At 35.7% G+C, this 15,762-nt stretch overlaps 2 protein-coding genes across 2 annotated transcripts in view; both read right to left on the bottom strand.

Moving 5' to 3' along the window:
- Positions 1-1,608, bottom strand: part of LOC18043102 (pentatricopeptide repeat-containing protein At3g21470) — a 2,014-nt gene extending 406 nt beyond the window's left edge. Inside the window, exon 1 of the mRNA XM_006434298.2 lies at positions 4-1,608. Coding sequence (XP_006434361.2) covers positions 4-1,506 — 1,503 coding nt within the window. The 5' untranslated portion in view covers positions 1,507-1,608. The remainder of the gene's footprint in view (positions 1-3) is intronic.
- Positions 1,609-9,081: 7,473 nt separating this feature from the next.
- On the bottom strand, positions 9,082-9,633 carry LOC112098203. The gene has a single exon (XM_024183849.1). It carries the CDS (start codon positions 9,631-9,633, stop codon positions 9,082-9,084), a length of 552 nt encoding a protein of 183 aa, XP_024039617.1.
- Positions 9,634-15,762: the final 6,129 nt, after the last annotated feature.

Raw genomic sequence — 15,762 nt, 5'->3', positions numbered from 1 at the left:
AAAAAAAAGAATATATAATGCGCTCAGCTCTTCCATAATCTGTTCTACCATATCTGTGTCTGCATGAATCCGACAAGCTCCAAGCAGTGCCCCCCAAACTGCATCATTTGGCTTCATTGGCATTGTTTTGATCAAATTGTAAGCATCTTTTAATCGTCCTGCACGTCCCAGGAGATCAACTAAGCACCCATAATGCTGGATGCCTGGTGCCAAGCCATAATTCTCCATCTTGGAGAAAATTTCCAAGCCTTCATCAACGAAACCCCCATGTGCACAAGCTGAAAGAACAGACAAAAATGTGATCTTATCAGGCATCTCATTTGTGATCTCCATTCTACTGAAAAACTCAAGGGCCTCTTTGCAGTGTCCATGAGTGGCAAAACCTGAGATCAGAGAGTTCCAACAGACAACGTTCCTGTGCACCATTTCTTCAAAAATGGATCTTGCATTGGCTAAATCCCCACACTTCGCATACATATCAACCAAAGCATTCAAAACAAACTGATTAAGCTTTATCATCTTCTTATCAATCATACTGTGAATTTCTTTACCGGTATCCAACCACCCCAAATGAGCACATGCTGATAAAATACTTGCAAAAGTGACTTCATCCGGCTCAATCCTCTCACCTTGCATTTTCCAAAAAACTTCCAATGCCTCCTCAAAGAACCCGTTTTGTGCTAACCCAGAAATCAATGAATTCCAATTCACCAAATTCCTGACTGGAATCCGATTAAACATGGCCTGAGCTTCCTTTACATCGCCTCTATTGAAATAACCCGAAATCATGGATGACCACACGTAGCAATTCCTTTGTGGCATCACCTCAAAAAGTTCTCTGGCAGCCTCCATCTCCCCACTACTCGCATACCCATCAATCATAACAGTCCAAGTGACCACGTTCTTCAACTCTACCGGTACCTTGTCAAACAAGATTCTAGCTTTAACCGTATCCCCACTCCTTGCAAGCCCATCAATCATCTCTATCCAAGTTACTTCTGTTCTTTCCAACATCTGAGCAAATAACCCAAATGCAGAATCTGTATTCCCATGTTTCAAATACCCACCGATCATAGCATTCCACGTAACCACATTTCTGTCAGGCATTTCATCAAACACATTACGGGAAGCTAATATATCGCCGCATTTTGCGTACATGTTAACCAATGAAGTTCCAATCATGACTTCAGTATCTGCACCAGACTTGACAGCCTCGGCGTGCAAAGCTTTGCCGTCGCTAATGCTTGACAGAGACGTACAAGCCTTGAAAATTAAAGGGACCAGGCCTAAAATGTATTGTCCTTTACGGCGAATTTGGTTGTAAATAACAAGAGCGTCTTTTGGTGCATTTTGAGTGAGGTGTTTTCTGATGATGTAGGACCAAGTTGGTTGATTTGCAGTCTTGCTTTGTTGTAATCGTACATTCAATTCTGAGTGTTGTTTCAGATAGTTTTTGTGATGAGGGATTTTTGTAATATGCGATTGGATGTCGGGCAAATGTGTCATTCTGATTTCTCATGTTACTGAAATTTTGCCGCATTAAAATAGATATCATCAAGTCATCTGCCTGCGCGGTGTTGTGTTGTTTTTTCCATTGCCAGTGGTTCAGTCTTGGACTCACTTCTACTTCAGAAAATTAGGAATTGACAAAAATAGCCTAAAGTTATTTTTCTAATTCGAGTATTACCCTTACTCCCCACGATAAAGCCCGTCAACTATCTATTTAATCTATAGCTAGCTTTACGGAACAGAGGACTTTGACATTGTACTCATCTTTCATCGGTAAGTTTCGTCATTCTCTCTTTCATTTTTTTATTATATTATTGATGCCCAATTGTTATACATACATACATACATACATATATAAAATCTTAGAAAGAAAATGTTTGATATATTGGGTCTTTTTTCAAATGATTAATATATTCAACGAGCGAGCAAAGTTAAGTATCTTCCACAGACTAATAATCTAATAACTCTACAAGAAATTTTTCTTTTAAAAATTTCAATCTCATGATTTATTAATTTAGTAGTGCTAAACAAACAAATGAACGAAAGAAGGACGACATAAATGGCAGCGGGTGCTACCATTTTTATAGATCCTACTTTTGTTCCTTTTTTTATTTAAAAAATTAAAATAATGAAAAGAAAATACTAAATAATGAAAAGAAAACATTAAAACATCATTATCTCCCAAACCCGACGAAATCAAACCAAGTGAACTCATATTTGCATTTATATTTATAGAAGAAAAATGAAATAAAACCAGTGGCCATTATCATGAAGATCTAAATTTGGTGCCAAAGACAACGCCAACAATACTAATGAAATTGTAGCCAGATAGTTGGTAACTTTCTCTTTCCCATTACGAAGTGAGTGTTGGAGAACGAGTGAATCAAGTTTGATATCATAAGGTATTTGTGGGCCCCACAAAAAAGAAAAAGGAACGCGTGAAACGGTAGCATTGACTGCCGTTTCTGTCGTCCTTCATTCATTCCTTTGTTTGTTTACCATTTTCCTTATTAATTCCACTTGAGCAATGTAAAAGATTCCCTTCATTGACATAATCTCTCTGTTCTTAGCAATCTTTGTTTTTTTAGAAAAACAACTAATTTAAATATCAGTTTTAACATTAAATTTCCAGGATATTATACTTTTGTATGTGTTGTAGGTACTCATTTGATAATAGGATAGATTTATGTAACAAAAAGAATGTGTTGAAAAGGCTTGAAACATGTTGAACCAGCCCAGCATACATACTTTGTTCAAGATGTTCTTGCTGTAGGAGAAGGACTAAGGAACGAGCTCTGCTTGATACTTAAACAGAATGTATGGTCAGGAGGAGAATATGGACATCAGCGCTGAAGGTTCTACTTGTTTTGGCTCCTCCTAGACGAGAGAAAGCAAGAAAAAAGAAAAAATACAATTCGGGCGAGAGATGAAGCTGCAGCTAAATTGTATACACAATTGGGTCGCATCTGTGATGCCATAGAGAAAAGGTCAATTATATTGGCCAGAAACGATGACTGTAGTTATAGCATTGCAAAAGTTATGGATATGTTGCGTAGCATGCCTGGAATCGGGACAGGAAGTGAGCTTTTCTGGGTAGCCACTAAACTTTTTCTCGAAAAAGAAAATAGGGAGATGTTTGTTGCACTTAAGGATCACGACCTTCAAATTAAATGGTTAGAGATGATGAAGTAGTTTCTTAATATCAAAAGTACTATTTTAATTTTATTTTTGTGTTGATTTTCCCGTGATGGGATGTTGAAAATGCAAAATGACTATTTTTGGAAACGAAGCATATCAATTTGGTTTTTGATTTAGTGTGTTGGTTGGTTCCGATTCATTTGGCCTTTTGATAGTGAATGTTATTATCAGCAGAAAAGCTGCATACCTATGGATGGTATCACACTCGTAATAGAATTGTTCTTATAACATATGACTGATAGAAAATATTCAATATAAAAATCAGTTTTGCTTGTCAATTATTCAAGTGTAAAGATGCCTCTTCCCTGCTGGCTATTGAATCAAAAGAAAAATTGTTTCCGAGTGTTCAAATTCAAAGGGCAGTGAAATATTACGCCACATATATTTTATGTTCCGGGCTAGATTGTAAATTGGGCCGTATTTGAATTGATGGACTTGGCTTTCACCTGTTACTTGAAAGCTCCTCCTTCTTGTATTTGTTTGCCTGAACAATTGGTACAAGCTTTGAATTAGAAAATTTGTAAATTTGGGAGTATACAAATTGTTTGCGTGAAAGACAAAACGTTTTATGCAATTATGCAAAAAACTGATGCAGGACTTGTGTTTTGTCTTGACCACAATCTTCAAGTCCAAGTAAATGACTTAACAAAATTTGGACAAAAGCTGGAGCTTCTCCTTCTTTCAGGCGCCGTAAATTTCAGAATCAATCAATCAATCACATTCCAGGAATATTTTGAGTGAATGGTGGGTTTTTAATAAGATATTGAAAAGCACAGACCAAAAAATATATGGAGCACTCAAGAATGAGATAGACGAAAATGGCCTATGAAACCAAGATATGGCTACCTATATAATAGTTTATGTGATTCCTGTTTCGCTTGCTTGTATTTATTTCTCATTTGTTTTGTGTTCGATTTAAGCAATCTAGTAAGTTAAAAGGCAGTCAATTGATACGATCATATATAGCAATTCTTTGATGCATTCACCAGCATATTTTATAATACAACTTTAAGACATGCTGATACTTGAGATGTCATATTGCGTTAACAAAATAATAATAATTTGTTTCGTCTTATTATTGACAATAATTGTTTTGATACGTAAAATATGTGTTTGCAAAAAATTCTCAAGTGCATTAGTCTGTACTATTTAAAATATGAATTTAAAGATTCTAATGCATAAAATGTTACGTTGCATTAACAAAATTTTAAAAAAAAATTGCCTTGTACTACTATTTATAAGAATTTGAAGTTATGCATTAACTAAGTATACAATTTTTTTTAAAAAAAGTAATTTAATTTTCGTTATGCGTGGTCATCATCAGAGAAAGATTATTGGGATTGATATACAGTTGAAGACTCCAAAATCTTTTGAAAAGTGAATCAATTACTTGTTTTGGTAAGATGGGCGGCAATCTAATAAGGCAGCTTTGGTCCCATAAATTAAAATAAAAATTATAAGCCATGCCTGGCATGTGTTATGACAAAATACGCCAACTTGCTTTCGGTGAATGATCAAAATAGAAGCAGTGTAGAACAAACGAGAAGAAGCAAAAGTTTTTGCCAGTAAAGTTTGGCAAATTTGTCTCACACTTATCAGTCTTATGGGCGATGTATACCTGCCAGCTGATAAACTCATAAAAGGGCTCAGTTCTTTGTATGATCTAGAAGTCCGGCAAAACTATATATTATTAATTCTTCTCTCTTTTGCTTCTTCATTTACGTGGGTATTAGGATTTGGTTACATGTATTGAATCGAACAGTATACAGATCGATAAACATCAACAACTGTCTAAATCATGCATGTTGAAACCAATATTGGATTCATCCAAAAATGATGAGACCTCAAGGAAAAGGGTTTTTATAATAGGCAAATCCGGCCGGCTCAGCCGTGGATGCTTTTTTTTTCCCCCTCTTCCACTAAATTAAAAAATTAAAGTGGGGAAACCAGATAGGAGATAGCTATTTGACGAATCTTGATACTGGAGGAACGCATTCCAAATTAATCAAAATAAGTTCCTTAAATATTTTAGATCAATCAGAGAGAACAAAAGAAAAAACAAGAATCGCTTGTACTTTTTGAGTTGGGTCATCTGTATCGAATGTTCTAATGGAATTAAGGCTGGAAAGGGGGGGAAGAAAGAAGATCACATAATTATTGAAATCTTTATGTTGGTTAAAGCATAACATATATACCTTCTCTAATTAGGATGTTTAATCCTTCGAGAGTTCAATAAATTCACAATTCTATTGATCTTTTCTGACGATAATAAATTATTCTCTCCGGAAAATAATAATGCAAAACTGGACAGATCTCTGTTATCCAGAATAACGTAGACTTTCCACCCACTGAACTTTCGAATTGATAAGATTATAATTGGTCCACTATTAATTTGATCGGTTCTTGGCTTTATGAAAGGATGCTTCTCCTTAACAATTTGATTATGTTCAACGACTAATGTTACAAAAACCTGCCGTGCATAAATAGTTTAGCATATATATATTTTTTTTTGAAGAAAGGTAAATTTTATAAATCAACCAAGACAATTAATCAACCAGGGAGGTGGAACATGCCTCCATTCTCCCAGACCTGACAAAGACCCCTCACCCTAGCAACAATATGGGCAGCGGTATTCGCAGATGGACGAACAAAAAAGAAAACAAACTCTCCTAAAGATTGAGCTAAAGCTCTATAATTAGCAATTATAGTACCAAAACCATTAGAATAAGTAACACTGTCATGTAAAGCATTAAACACTTGTAAGCTATCAATCTCAACAACAATTGGCCGAACTGGAAGATGCATGAGCCAACTGAGAGCTTCTCGCATGCTGATTCCCTCTGCCTCACAAGATGCAAATGTACCAGGAAGGGAAGCACTTTTAGCTGCATAAAATCACCCTGTGAGGAGCAGATAACAGCCCCAAAGCTGATGGTTCCTCTGTGTCGAGAGATGGCAGCATCAACATTACACTTAAATCATCCATCCTGAGGTCGTTTCCAGCAAACCGAACCATGATCATTTGCCACAAAAGAGTGAGAGAAGTAAGGATTCTTACGAATTTGCTGCCACTGGAATAAATTATGACCTGCTAAATTGAGAAGAGTACTAACCCTTCTATTGATATTCCTCCAGACTAGGGATGGCAAAATCCGGGTCCGGGTCCGGGTTTAGCCTTTCCGGATCCGGACCCGGATACTATTTTCTTTTCCCGGACTCGGATTTTTTCACCCGGGTCCGGGTTCAACTCGGAAAAATCCGGGTTTCCGGATTCCGGGTTTTGAACCCGGATCAATGAATCAATATCAATTTCTAAAATTCTAAAATTAAAAAATTAATACATTTCCAAGCAATAACACATCTAGATTAATCAATAAAATTAATTAAAAAATAATATTAAAATTAGATATCCGGGTCCGGGTTAACCTAAACCCGGACCCGGATATGAATATATCCGGGTTATTAAAATTTATTCCGGACCCAGATTTTTTTATATTTTGGTACGGGTTCAACCCGGCCCCGATTATCCGGGTTCGTCCGGGTCCGGGTTATTTTTCCATCTCTACTCCAGACTCTGTTATTTCTATTCAACCAGATTCCCCAGCAAATCATAGCAGCTAAGCTGCAATCATCTTTACTACAGTGAGTAAAGAGAGTCTCCAGCCATTCCCCAACATTCACAAAATTCCCAATAAAACCAACAGCAGATGCTAACTAGCAAGATTTAGCAAAAGGACACTCAAGCAACACATGGTAGATAGTTTCATTGGAAACATTACATATAGGGCATAAAAGGTGTACCTCAACTTGGCGCTGCACAAGATTATCAACAGTGGGGATAACATTGGCCATAACATGCCAAAGCAAATTTTTAACTTTTGCAGGAACTGGAAGCTGCCACAGATTTCGCCATACACTGCTGTTAGGAGGAATGGGCAGATTCACCAACATCTTGTAACTTCGAACTGTATACTGTCCCTTTGAATTTGGTAACCAATACCAACCATCTTCGACAATCCGAGAGCCAAGAGGAATTTGTAAGATTATATCACGATATCTACAATTGAAAATGTCAGCCACCATATCAAAATCCCAGCAACGAAGATTAGGCACCATAAGGCTGTCTACTGTGGCATTAGAAAGGTATGTGGGCAGTGAAGAGGTTATAAAGCCATTATCTTGGTCCGGAAGCCAGATGGCATGGCCAATGACTGTTTCATGGCCCCCTCCAATCCGAATGCGACTACCAGTGAGATAGCCTTATGAGCTGCCAAAATAGACCTCCAAACATAGCTGGGGTTACTGCCCAAAGAAGCCTCAAGAAAAGAGGTTTTAGGAAAGTATCGAGCTTTAAATAAGCGAGCCACAAGAGAATTCAGATTAGTTAAAAACCGCCAACCTTGTTTGCCAAGCATTGATATGTTGAACTGATGCAATTTCTTAAAACCAAGTCCCCCATGAGTTTTAGGCTTGCAAAACCTTTCCCATCTCATCCAAATGATACCCTTGCTGCTCGTACCTTTATTACCCCACCAAAAAGAGTTCATCATCTTCTTAATATCCCGACAAAGCTCAAGAGGAAGCATGTACACGCTCATGGCATAATTGGGCATGGCTTGTACCACTGTCTTGAACAAAATCTCCTCGCCAGCTCTAGATAATAGCTTTTGACTCCAGCCCTGTAGGCGCTTCCAAACTCTATCCTTAATGTAGCGGAAAACAGCAGACTTACTTCGACCTATAGAGGAAGGCAAGCCCAAATAAGTACCATAGTCAGTAGTTGACTGGACCCCAAGCAAATCGCATACTTGTTGCGCAACTTCTTCTTTCACATTGCGGCTAAAGGCGATAACAGATTTATGAAAATTAACTCTTTGACCCGACACAGTCCCATACATAGCCAAGATATTCTTCATTAAGTGAGCTTCTTGGATACTAGTTTTGAAAAATAAGAGGCAATCATCTACAAAAAAAAGGTACGAGATATAAGGAGCACCTCTAGCTACTCCAGCCCTTATGCAAAAAACTTGCCTTCTCGTAATGATGTATTAACAAACTAAACCCCTCTGCATAAATAATAAATAGGTATTGTGATAAAGGGTCGCATTGTCTTAGACCACGACTAGGTACAATAGGACCTATTTCCATCACATCTCTCACAATTTTATAAGTAATAGTAGTTACACACAACATAATCAAGTTAACAAAATCAGCAGCAAACCCTAACTTGAGCATGATCAATTTAAGAAAAGGCTATTCGATTATATGATAAGCCTTAGACATATCTATTTTTAGAGCTGCTACCTCATCCCTACCTTGCTTTTTCCGCTTTAAGTAATGCATAATCTCAGTAGAGATCATAATATTATCAGTTATGGCTCTACCCGGGACGAAAGCACTATGTGAATCTGAAATAACAGACCCCAAAATCCCTTTGAGTCGATTAACAAGCATCTTAGCAATGATTTTATAAATAACATTACACAATGCTATCGGTCTCAAATCAATAACATACTCAGGATTGGACTTTTTAGGAATCAAAACAACACTAGTGTCATTCAAGCCAGTGGGGAATGCACAATTATGAATAAAGTCTAAACAAGCAGATAAGACATCATCACCAACAATAGACCAGGATTTTTGGAGAAAAACAGGGTTCATACCATCCGAGCCTGGCGATTTATCAGGATGCATACTGAAGATGGCTTATTGGACATCCGTAGTAGTAAACAATTCCAGAAGTGAGTGATTCTGAGCGGTTGATATCTTTGGGTTGACACACTAAAGAACTTCAGGACAGAAACCTCTATCAGAGATAAAAATATTAGTGAAATACTCAGTAATTATCTCATTTACTTCCTCTGGACGAGTGCACTATTGTCCCTGACCATTTCGGAGCTTTCCAATCGTATTCACTCTCTTTCTTGTCGAAGATATAACATGAAAGTACTTGGAGTTCATATCGCCCTCCTTAAGCCAAAGTAATTTCGATTTCTGTTTCCAGTAAACTTCATGGCTGTGCAGCAATTCATTATACATGGACCGAGCTTCTGTAAATTGAGTCATACTACCATCATCCCGCTTACCCCGTAAAAGACTCATCCTCCTTTTACACTCCATAATTCGATTACGAAATTCACGAGAGAGATTATCACCCCACTGAAACAAATCAGAGCCACATTTAGCAATCTTGGATTGAATAGATATTTCAACAGAAGAAAGCCAGCTATCCTTCACAACTTCCATACAATCGGGCTCACAGAGCCAAGCATTTTCAAACTGAAATCTCATAATCCATGAGTGAAAAACCAAAGGGGCAGGCTTAAGAAAAATGGAAAGATGGTCTGAACAGGAAGCTTCTAAATTGTGTACCTTAGCTCGCAGAAATAAATGAATCCAAGATATTGAAGCAAAAGCACAGTCCATAGTACCCCTTCACCTTTCCCATGTGAATGGATAACCCTCCATGCCCAAATCTTGAAGCCCCGAGTCCGAAACAGCAGCTTGAAAGCCCTGTAACTTCCAGCTAAGATGAGCATGCTTCCCACGTTTTTCACTTGAGTAAAGCAGATCGTTGAAGTCGCCTAAGCAAACTCATGGTAACGAGGAAGCTAAAGCCAAGGTCCGCAGCAAATTCCACGAATCCCGTCGGCGGTTTGACTCCGGAAAGCCATAGAAGCCGGTGAGTCTCCATTTTTCCCCCTCCATGTTTTCAACAGCCAAGTCAACAAAAGTTCTACCAAACTTAAGAATATTAACTCTGTAATTGGGCTTCCAAAAGAAAGTTAGCCCTCCACTCCGGCCCACCTTCTCAACAACAAATAAACCAACATATCCCAGCTTAATTTTTATCCACTCTAATTTATTTCTATGACATAATGTTTCCATTAGAAAAATAAAATCGGGTTTTTTTGTTTTGGCCAAGTCTACAAGAACTTGAACTGTGCGTGGGTGGCCCAACCCACAACAGTTCCAGCTTAAGCAACTCATTACTCTCGGTGGGCCTGATTCACAGGTCCTACCGCTGATCCATTTTTTGGGCTGGTTGTAATCTCCATCATATTACTATTACTAGAGTCATCACAGCCCACTGAACTTTGCTGCCTAAATTGTGATCTCCTTCGCTTGGTATCCGAAACAATTAATGCAGAATCATATTCAGCTTCATTTTCCTTGAGTAGAGCCATGATATTGGCTGAATCTCCAAAATCTTGCCCATTAAAACCCATTTGACTATTAATTATGGGGAAAATTGGGCTTTCCTTATGCATTGGCACATTCCCATCTGCAGTATTTTTGCCACGCGATTCCCTGTCATCATGCACGGATTTAGTGGCCATATTCACGTCCATAATCATAACACTCCCATATTTTGAGCTATTACCAAATTTACTTGCCTCCATCTCCGGTGGCTCATTTCTCAACCAACGCTCGTCGGAATTCATCAGGTCTTTCCTAATAGGAGCTTTCATCCAGGGACCATAAGGTTTAATGACTTGACCGTCTACATTTTCATATAACGAAGGGCAATTACGCTCAGTATGACCGAGGAGGCCACAAATAAAACAAAAAGTGTTGAGCCGTTCATACTTTAAGTCCACCCAAATCCATTCCCCTCCTGCTCGCTTCATACGCATTCGGCGTTTTAGAGGTTTCCTGACATCAATTGACACTCGCAACCGCATATAATTTTGCCAAACACCTTTAAAATTGTTTTCATCTGATTCTAGAAAAGATCCAATAGAAGTTCTAATACTTTGCAAGACTTTCTCCGATTAGAAACCTATTGGTATATTGTAAGCTTGGACTTAAAAAGTAGTATGGAATAAAAGGACTTGTTGGGGCCGCTTCCAGTCTATGAACGAGAAGGATGTGCTGATCAAAAGTCCAAGTTCCAGAATCTAAGACCCTCTTGATATCAATTTCATGAAAAAATTGAAATAAAAATAATGTAGGAGACAAATCTTTGATGCAAACACCCTTGCCCGACCGCCACAATGCCGCCATAGTATTTTTCATGGCACCAAAATTAATCACCTTATCAGTTAATAACCTCCCCACCAGGCAGTAACGTGAGTCAATCCTAAAAACCCCATTATCTTCCTCTTCATCTCCAGTCACTATAAGGCCGTCCTCCTCCAGCTTAGCATATTAAATAGACAAAAAAAAGGAAAATTCATGATATAGAATCTAGAACAATACCATACAAACAAATTTACAAAACTTAGTATATGTCATTTACTCGATTAACCTATTCTTTTTTTTTCGGTGTATTAAACCATCTGTTATCCGAAGACCATATTGGGTCCCGACTAATCCAGATTCGAGCCAGGTAGGACCACTAGGGCCGCAAATCTCTCCCAACAAGTATATAACGCAACTGTATTCCCAAGCCTCGAACCGAGGACCTTGGTTAAGTTAGAACAACCCCATGCCAGTTGATCTACGCGCTTGTTGGTTCGATTAACCTATTCTGATATACAACTCAATCCCATTTACTATGTTTTTATAAATTGAGTTGGATTACTTCAAAATTAAACGAATTATGATCGAATATGATATAGAACAATAATATACAAACAAATCAAATTCTTGTACGTATTTTTTTATTTTAAATATTCTTAGGGCCCATCTAGGAATTCAAAAGTGATTTTAAAAAGTTAAAGGTTAATTTTAATGTTCAGTAATTTTTTTAAAATCATTTTTGATAAAATCACCATATCTTATAATGGACTTTGAGAAGTTAAAATGGAGTGGTTTTTCAAAATCTAATTTTGAAAATCAATTTTATACTTAATATAATTTCATATATATATATATTATAAAACTCTCAAATTATCTTTAGTAATTACGAAATAAAATCATTAACTTTAAAGAGACTATTATTATTATTACCAATTATATTTGAGAAAAAAATACTGTATAATATTTATTTTAGTTATCAATTATTATATATGCAATAAAAAAATAATTTATATACATGTTTACAAATGTGTTAATAAATTTTATTTAATATTATATCTAATTTAATCATTTATATTCTTATAACAGTTTAACTATAAGATTTACCAAATACATACAGCTATTTTTAAAACTCACAGTACTTCTAAAAATTTTTTTTTACCAAACGTTTAATTAATTTGTTTATAACTATTTTTTTTTTGTATATATGCATAACTGATTATTTTTACAATATAGCTAGCAACTACTATTGTAAAAGTTACAGTATTACCATATTGGCCCTTAATGTACCTGTTATATACTAATTTTATATTCAAAATGGAGTGATAGTCAAAATCACACCAATTTCAAAAGTTCCCACATGTGCCGCTTTTTTTTATTCTCATCACAAATCAAAATTCATGAACAAAATACTCCTTCGGGTAGAAGAGAAAACAAGTTTGGCTACATATTTGAAATCCTTTATTGCAGAATTACCTGGCTCACAGGTCACTCAAAATGCCAAATAGAAGAATGATCAATTATAAAGAAAAATGCTCGAAAAAATCATTAATGCTGTATGAACTTGCGTCCACAAATTGGATTCCTACTTCTGAGAGCATATTATATTAAATAATTGGGATGTTTTTGGCCATGAATATTGTCCCTAGCTATCCGCTATTTCGATTATAAATGCTCGAGGTTTCCATATGTGGCCAAACCTTTTCTAAGCAATCCTTACAATAATGTGAAGCACTTTCAACCGCGAAGCACTTTGAATAAGAAGAGTCCTTCCCTTGAGGGCAATGTATATAGCCTTTTCAAGCCGCAGATACAGCCCTCATTTATGATATATGCTGTACATGTCCTTAAAGAAATTGGTCCCCATGAAAACACTACGCCCAATAATTTCTCTCATGATCATAATGATAATGGATTTTCTTTGACATTCTCATTTCTAAAGTTTCGTGTGCATTTGGAGCAGCAAGAGAACATGAAAACAATGAAGCAATTTATAGGGACATGACAAATGTTCTTGAAAACTTGCACCAGTGGCATGGAATCGTTTCAAAACTGTTTTCTGCTCATCATTCAATACGGACTTGAACTGGAAGCTTAGTAAAACAATCTTGAAAAGCTACAGAAGATAATGTTTGTTTGACTGCGTTGGATCTACTCTAGACTTGATGAACTGTGATATTTGCAAAGAAACATTGGGCATAAAATAAAATTGTTTAATTTGTTTCGTTAAGATTTCAGTTCAAGTGCGCATGCAAACTTTCACACTGAATAATATATATTCTGGCTTTCTTTAGTACTCTTCCGTATAAGCAAAATAAATATAGTTAGTTCTTCATTAAATTAAGTACCGTGTAGATTAGGCTATGATTAATTTTTATTAGTGGTCAAAGATGAATGTGTTTTCAGAAACAAAACTGAACAAAAGTACGTTGCATTAATTTCTTGAGTGAAAGAGACAAAGCAAAAACGTAAGTTAGATGTTCCTTTCGGGGACAATAATTTTAATTTTCAGAAGGATCCAAAAACGAGCTTGAACCAACTGATCAAACCCAAAATTCTGTTGATTTACAAGTTTCTATAGAACAAGCCAGATACACATCTGTCATTTATTGGTTTCTAATTGGACCGACTCATTTCACAACTAGTAACAATGCTTTAGAAAATAGTAAATTAGGTGGGGACTAATTATGAGGATCTAAAATAACAGGTGTTACACGGTTAATCACTAGTTTCATCTGCTTTCTGTTCTAGAGGAGAATGACGTCTCTATCAGATATTATTTTTCCCACTCACATAACTAAAAATTTTTAGTGACTTATTTTAATTTTAGTGTTACAACAATAATGAAATAAATCACTGTCGAATGATAAAGCTGACATGTTTATATATAAAATTTGATTGTTTGATAACTTTCAATAGATTAAAGTAATAGTTTATTTAATTATTAAAATATCACATTTATCCGTCAACAATACATTTTTCTGTTATCGAATTAACACAAGAAGTAGAATAAAATACAAAAAATTTATTATGATCTAAATTTTAAATACAAATTTTAAGATGAATCAAAGTATCCATCATCTTATAGATCGTGAGTCCTCGCATTTATGGGTACCCAATAACGGAGTTAGACTGCCACAGCATTCAATCAGTGGAAGCCGTATACTGAAACTACAAGGCAAACCCAGGATCTCCAATTGACTGATTCGGTCATAATTAATATCAGGATCAGTTTTGACTTTTGAGACCAATTAATTACACGATGGACCAACTTAAAAGTCTTTTGTCAAAAACTTGAGCCAGATTCCGGTCATGTGATCAAAAAAATTAAGAAGTTAATTTGACGAGCAAGAAGGAATTTATTAATTCAAGCCTCATCTACATTTAAGTGTTCCCCATTGTATTTGATTCTGACATAATACATAATAATGAGTGATGATACAACCACAAATTCTTGTACAAACTGATGTGTTATTAATTCATTGGTTGAATGAAAATATAAAATAATATAAATAAATCATGTGGGTCAAGAGATATTTAATTCAACTAATGAATTAACGCCACATCAATTTGTACAAAATAAATTTATACAAGAGTTTGTAGCTATATCATTACTCCATAATAATACATTGAATTGTTACTTAAGAGTCTCGTGTCCAATTATGATTAACAGTAAAATTAATAATGATAACAATGAATGATCTAGTCTTGGTAAAGCAACACTATTATTGAACCATAAAAATTATATCCCTTTTTGCATTTGCCTAGTAGTGGAGTAAATGGAAACGGTTGGACAAAATTTAGAATAAGATGAAGCAAGAATTAGAGAAAAATTGACAGGCATTCATACCAATGGATCTGAAAGGTACCCCTTTTTGACACATGCACTATTGTTTTGGAATAAATAGCGAAGATGTTGTACTTCAGGACCCTCCACTTTATAAATATTGGTGATTAGTCTCAACTTAAGTATTTTCTCGATAAAATCATGTATGCTTAGAAAATTGGAACAATTAGCATTAATAATAAAGAAAGCTCATGTCAACTATGAAGAGATTGTGGATAGTTTGAGAAAGGCACCTGCAAATAATATTAAAGCATTAATTTCACAACAGCTTCTAATAAACGGCCAGGCCTAGAATTGTAATTAGTATGGTAGAATGACCTAGCATTAAAATATATATAACTTGTCTCTCTTTATTGATCTCAGATATTGGAAGATAGGACATACAAAAAAAGTATTAGGACATAGAGGAGTAAATTTCTCCATTTCTTCAGTGAGAGCAGTAGTTCGAATCTTTATGAATTCACTCTCCCTTAATTAAGTATGATTGAGTGGAGTCAGTTACAGTTTTTTTCTTTTGCGAAATCTTAGGTATTGAACATCTGAAAAAACAAAAATATAATAAATGGAACAAGTAAAACCGTCAGCACATTTTTACTGTATGCATAAATAGAAAAATTCTACAATACGTCAGATGTACTATGGTAGTTGCATAACAAATAAATCATGTTATAATATATGTATATTTATTTTAAAAACTCATCATACAATTAGTGATTATATTAGATCTAAATACATATCTCATGCGT

The sequence above is a fragment of the Citrus clementina genome, unplaced genomic scaffold (assembly GCF_000493195.1).
Source record: "Citrus clementina cultivar Clemenules unplaced genomic scaffold, Citrus_clementina_v1.0 scaffold_5, whole genome shotgun sequence".
Lineage (NCBI taxonomy): Eukaryota > Viridiplantae > Streptophyta > Magnoliopsida > Sapindales > Rutaceae > Citrus > Citrus x clementina.
This window is presented reverse-complemented; position numbering and strand designations above follow the sequence as displayed.

Coding starts and splice junctions, on each gene's coding strand:
- LOC112098203 (XM_024183849.1), bottom strand. CDS start 9,633: ATGGACTGTGCTTTTGCTTCAATATCTTGGATTCATTTATTTCTGCGA.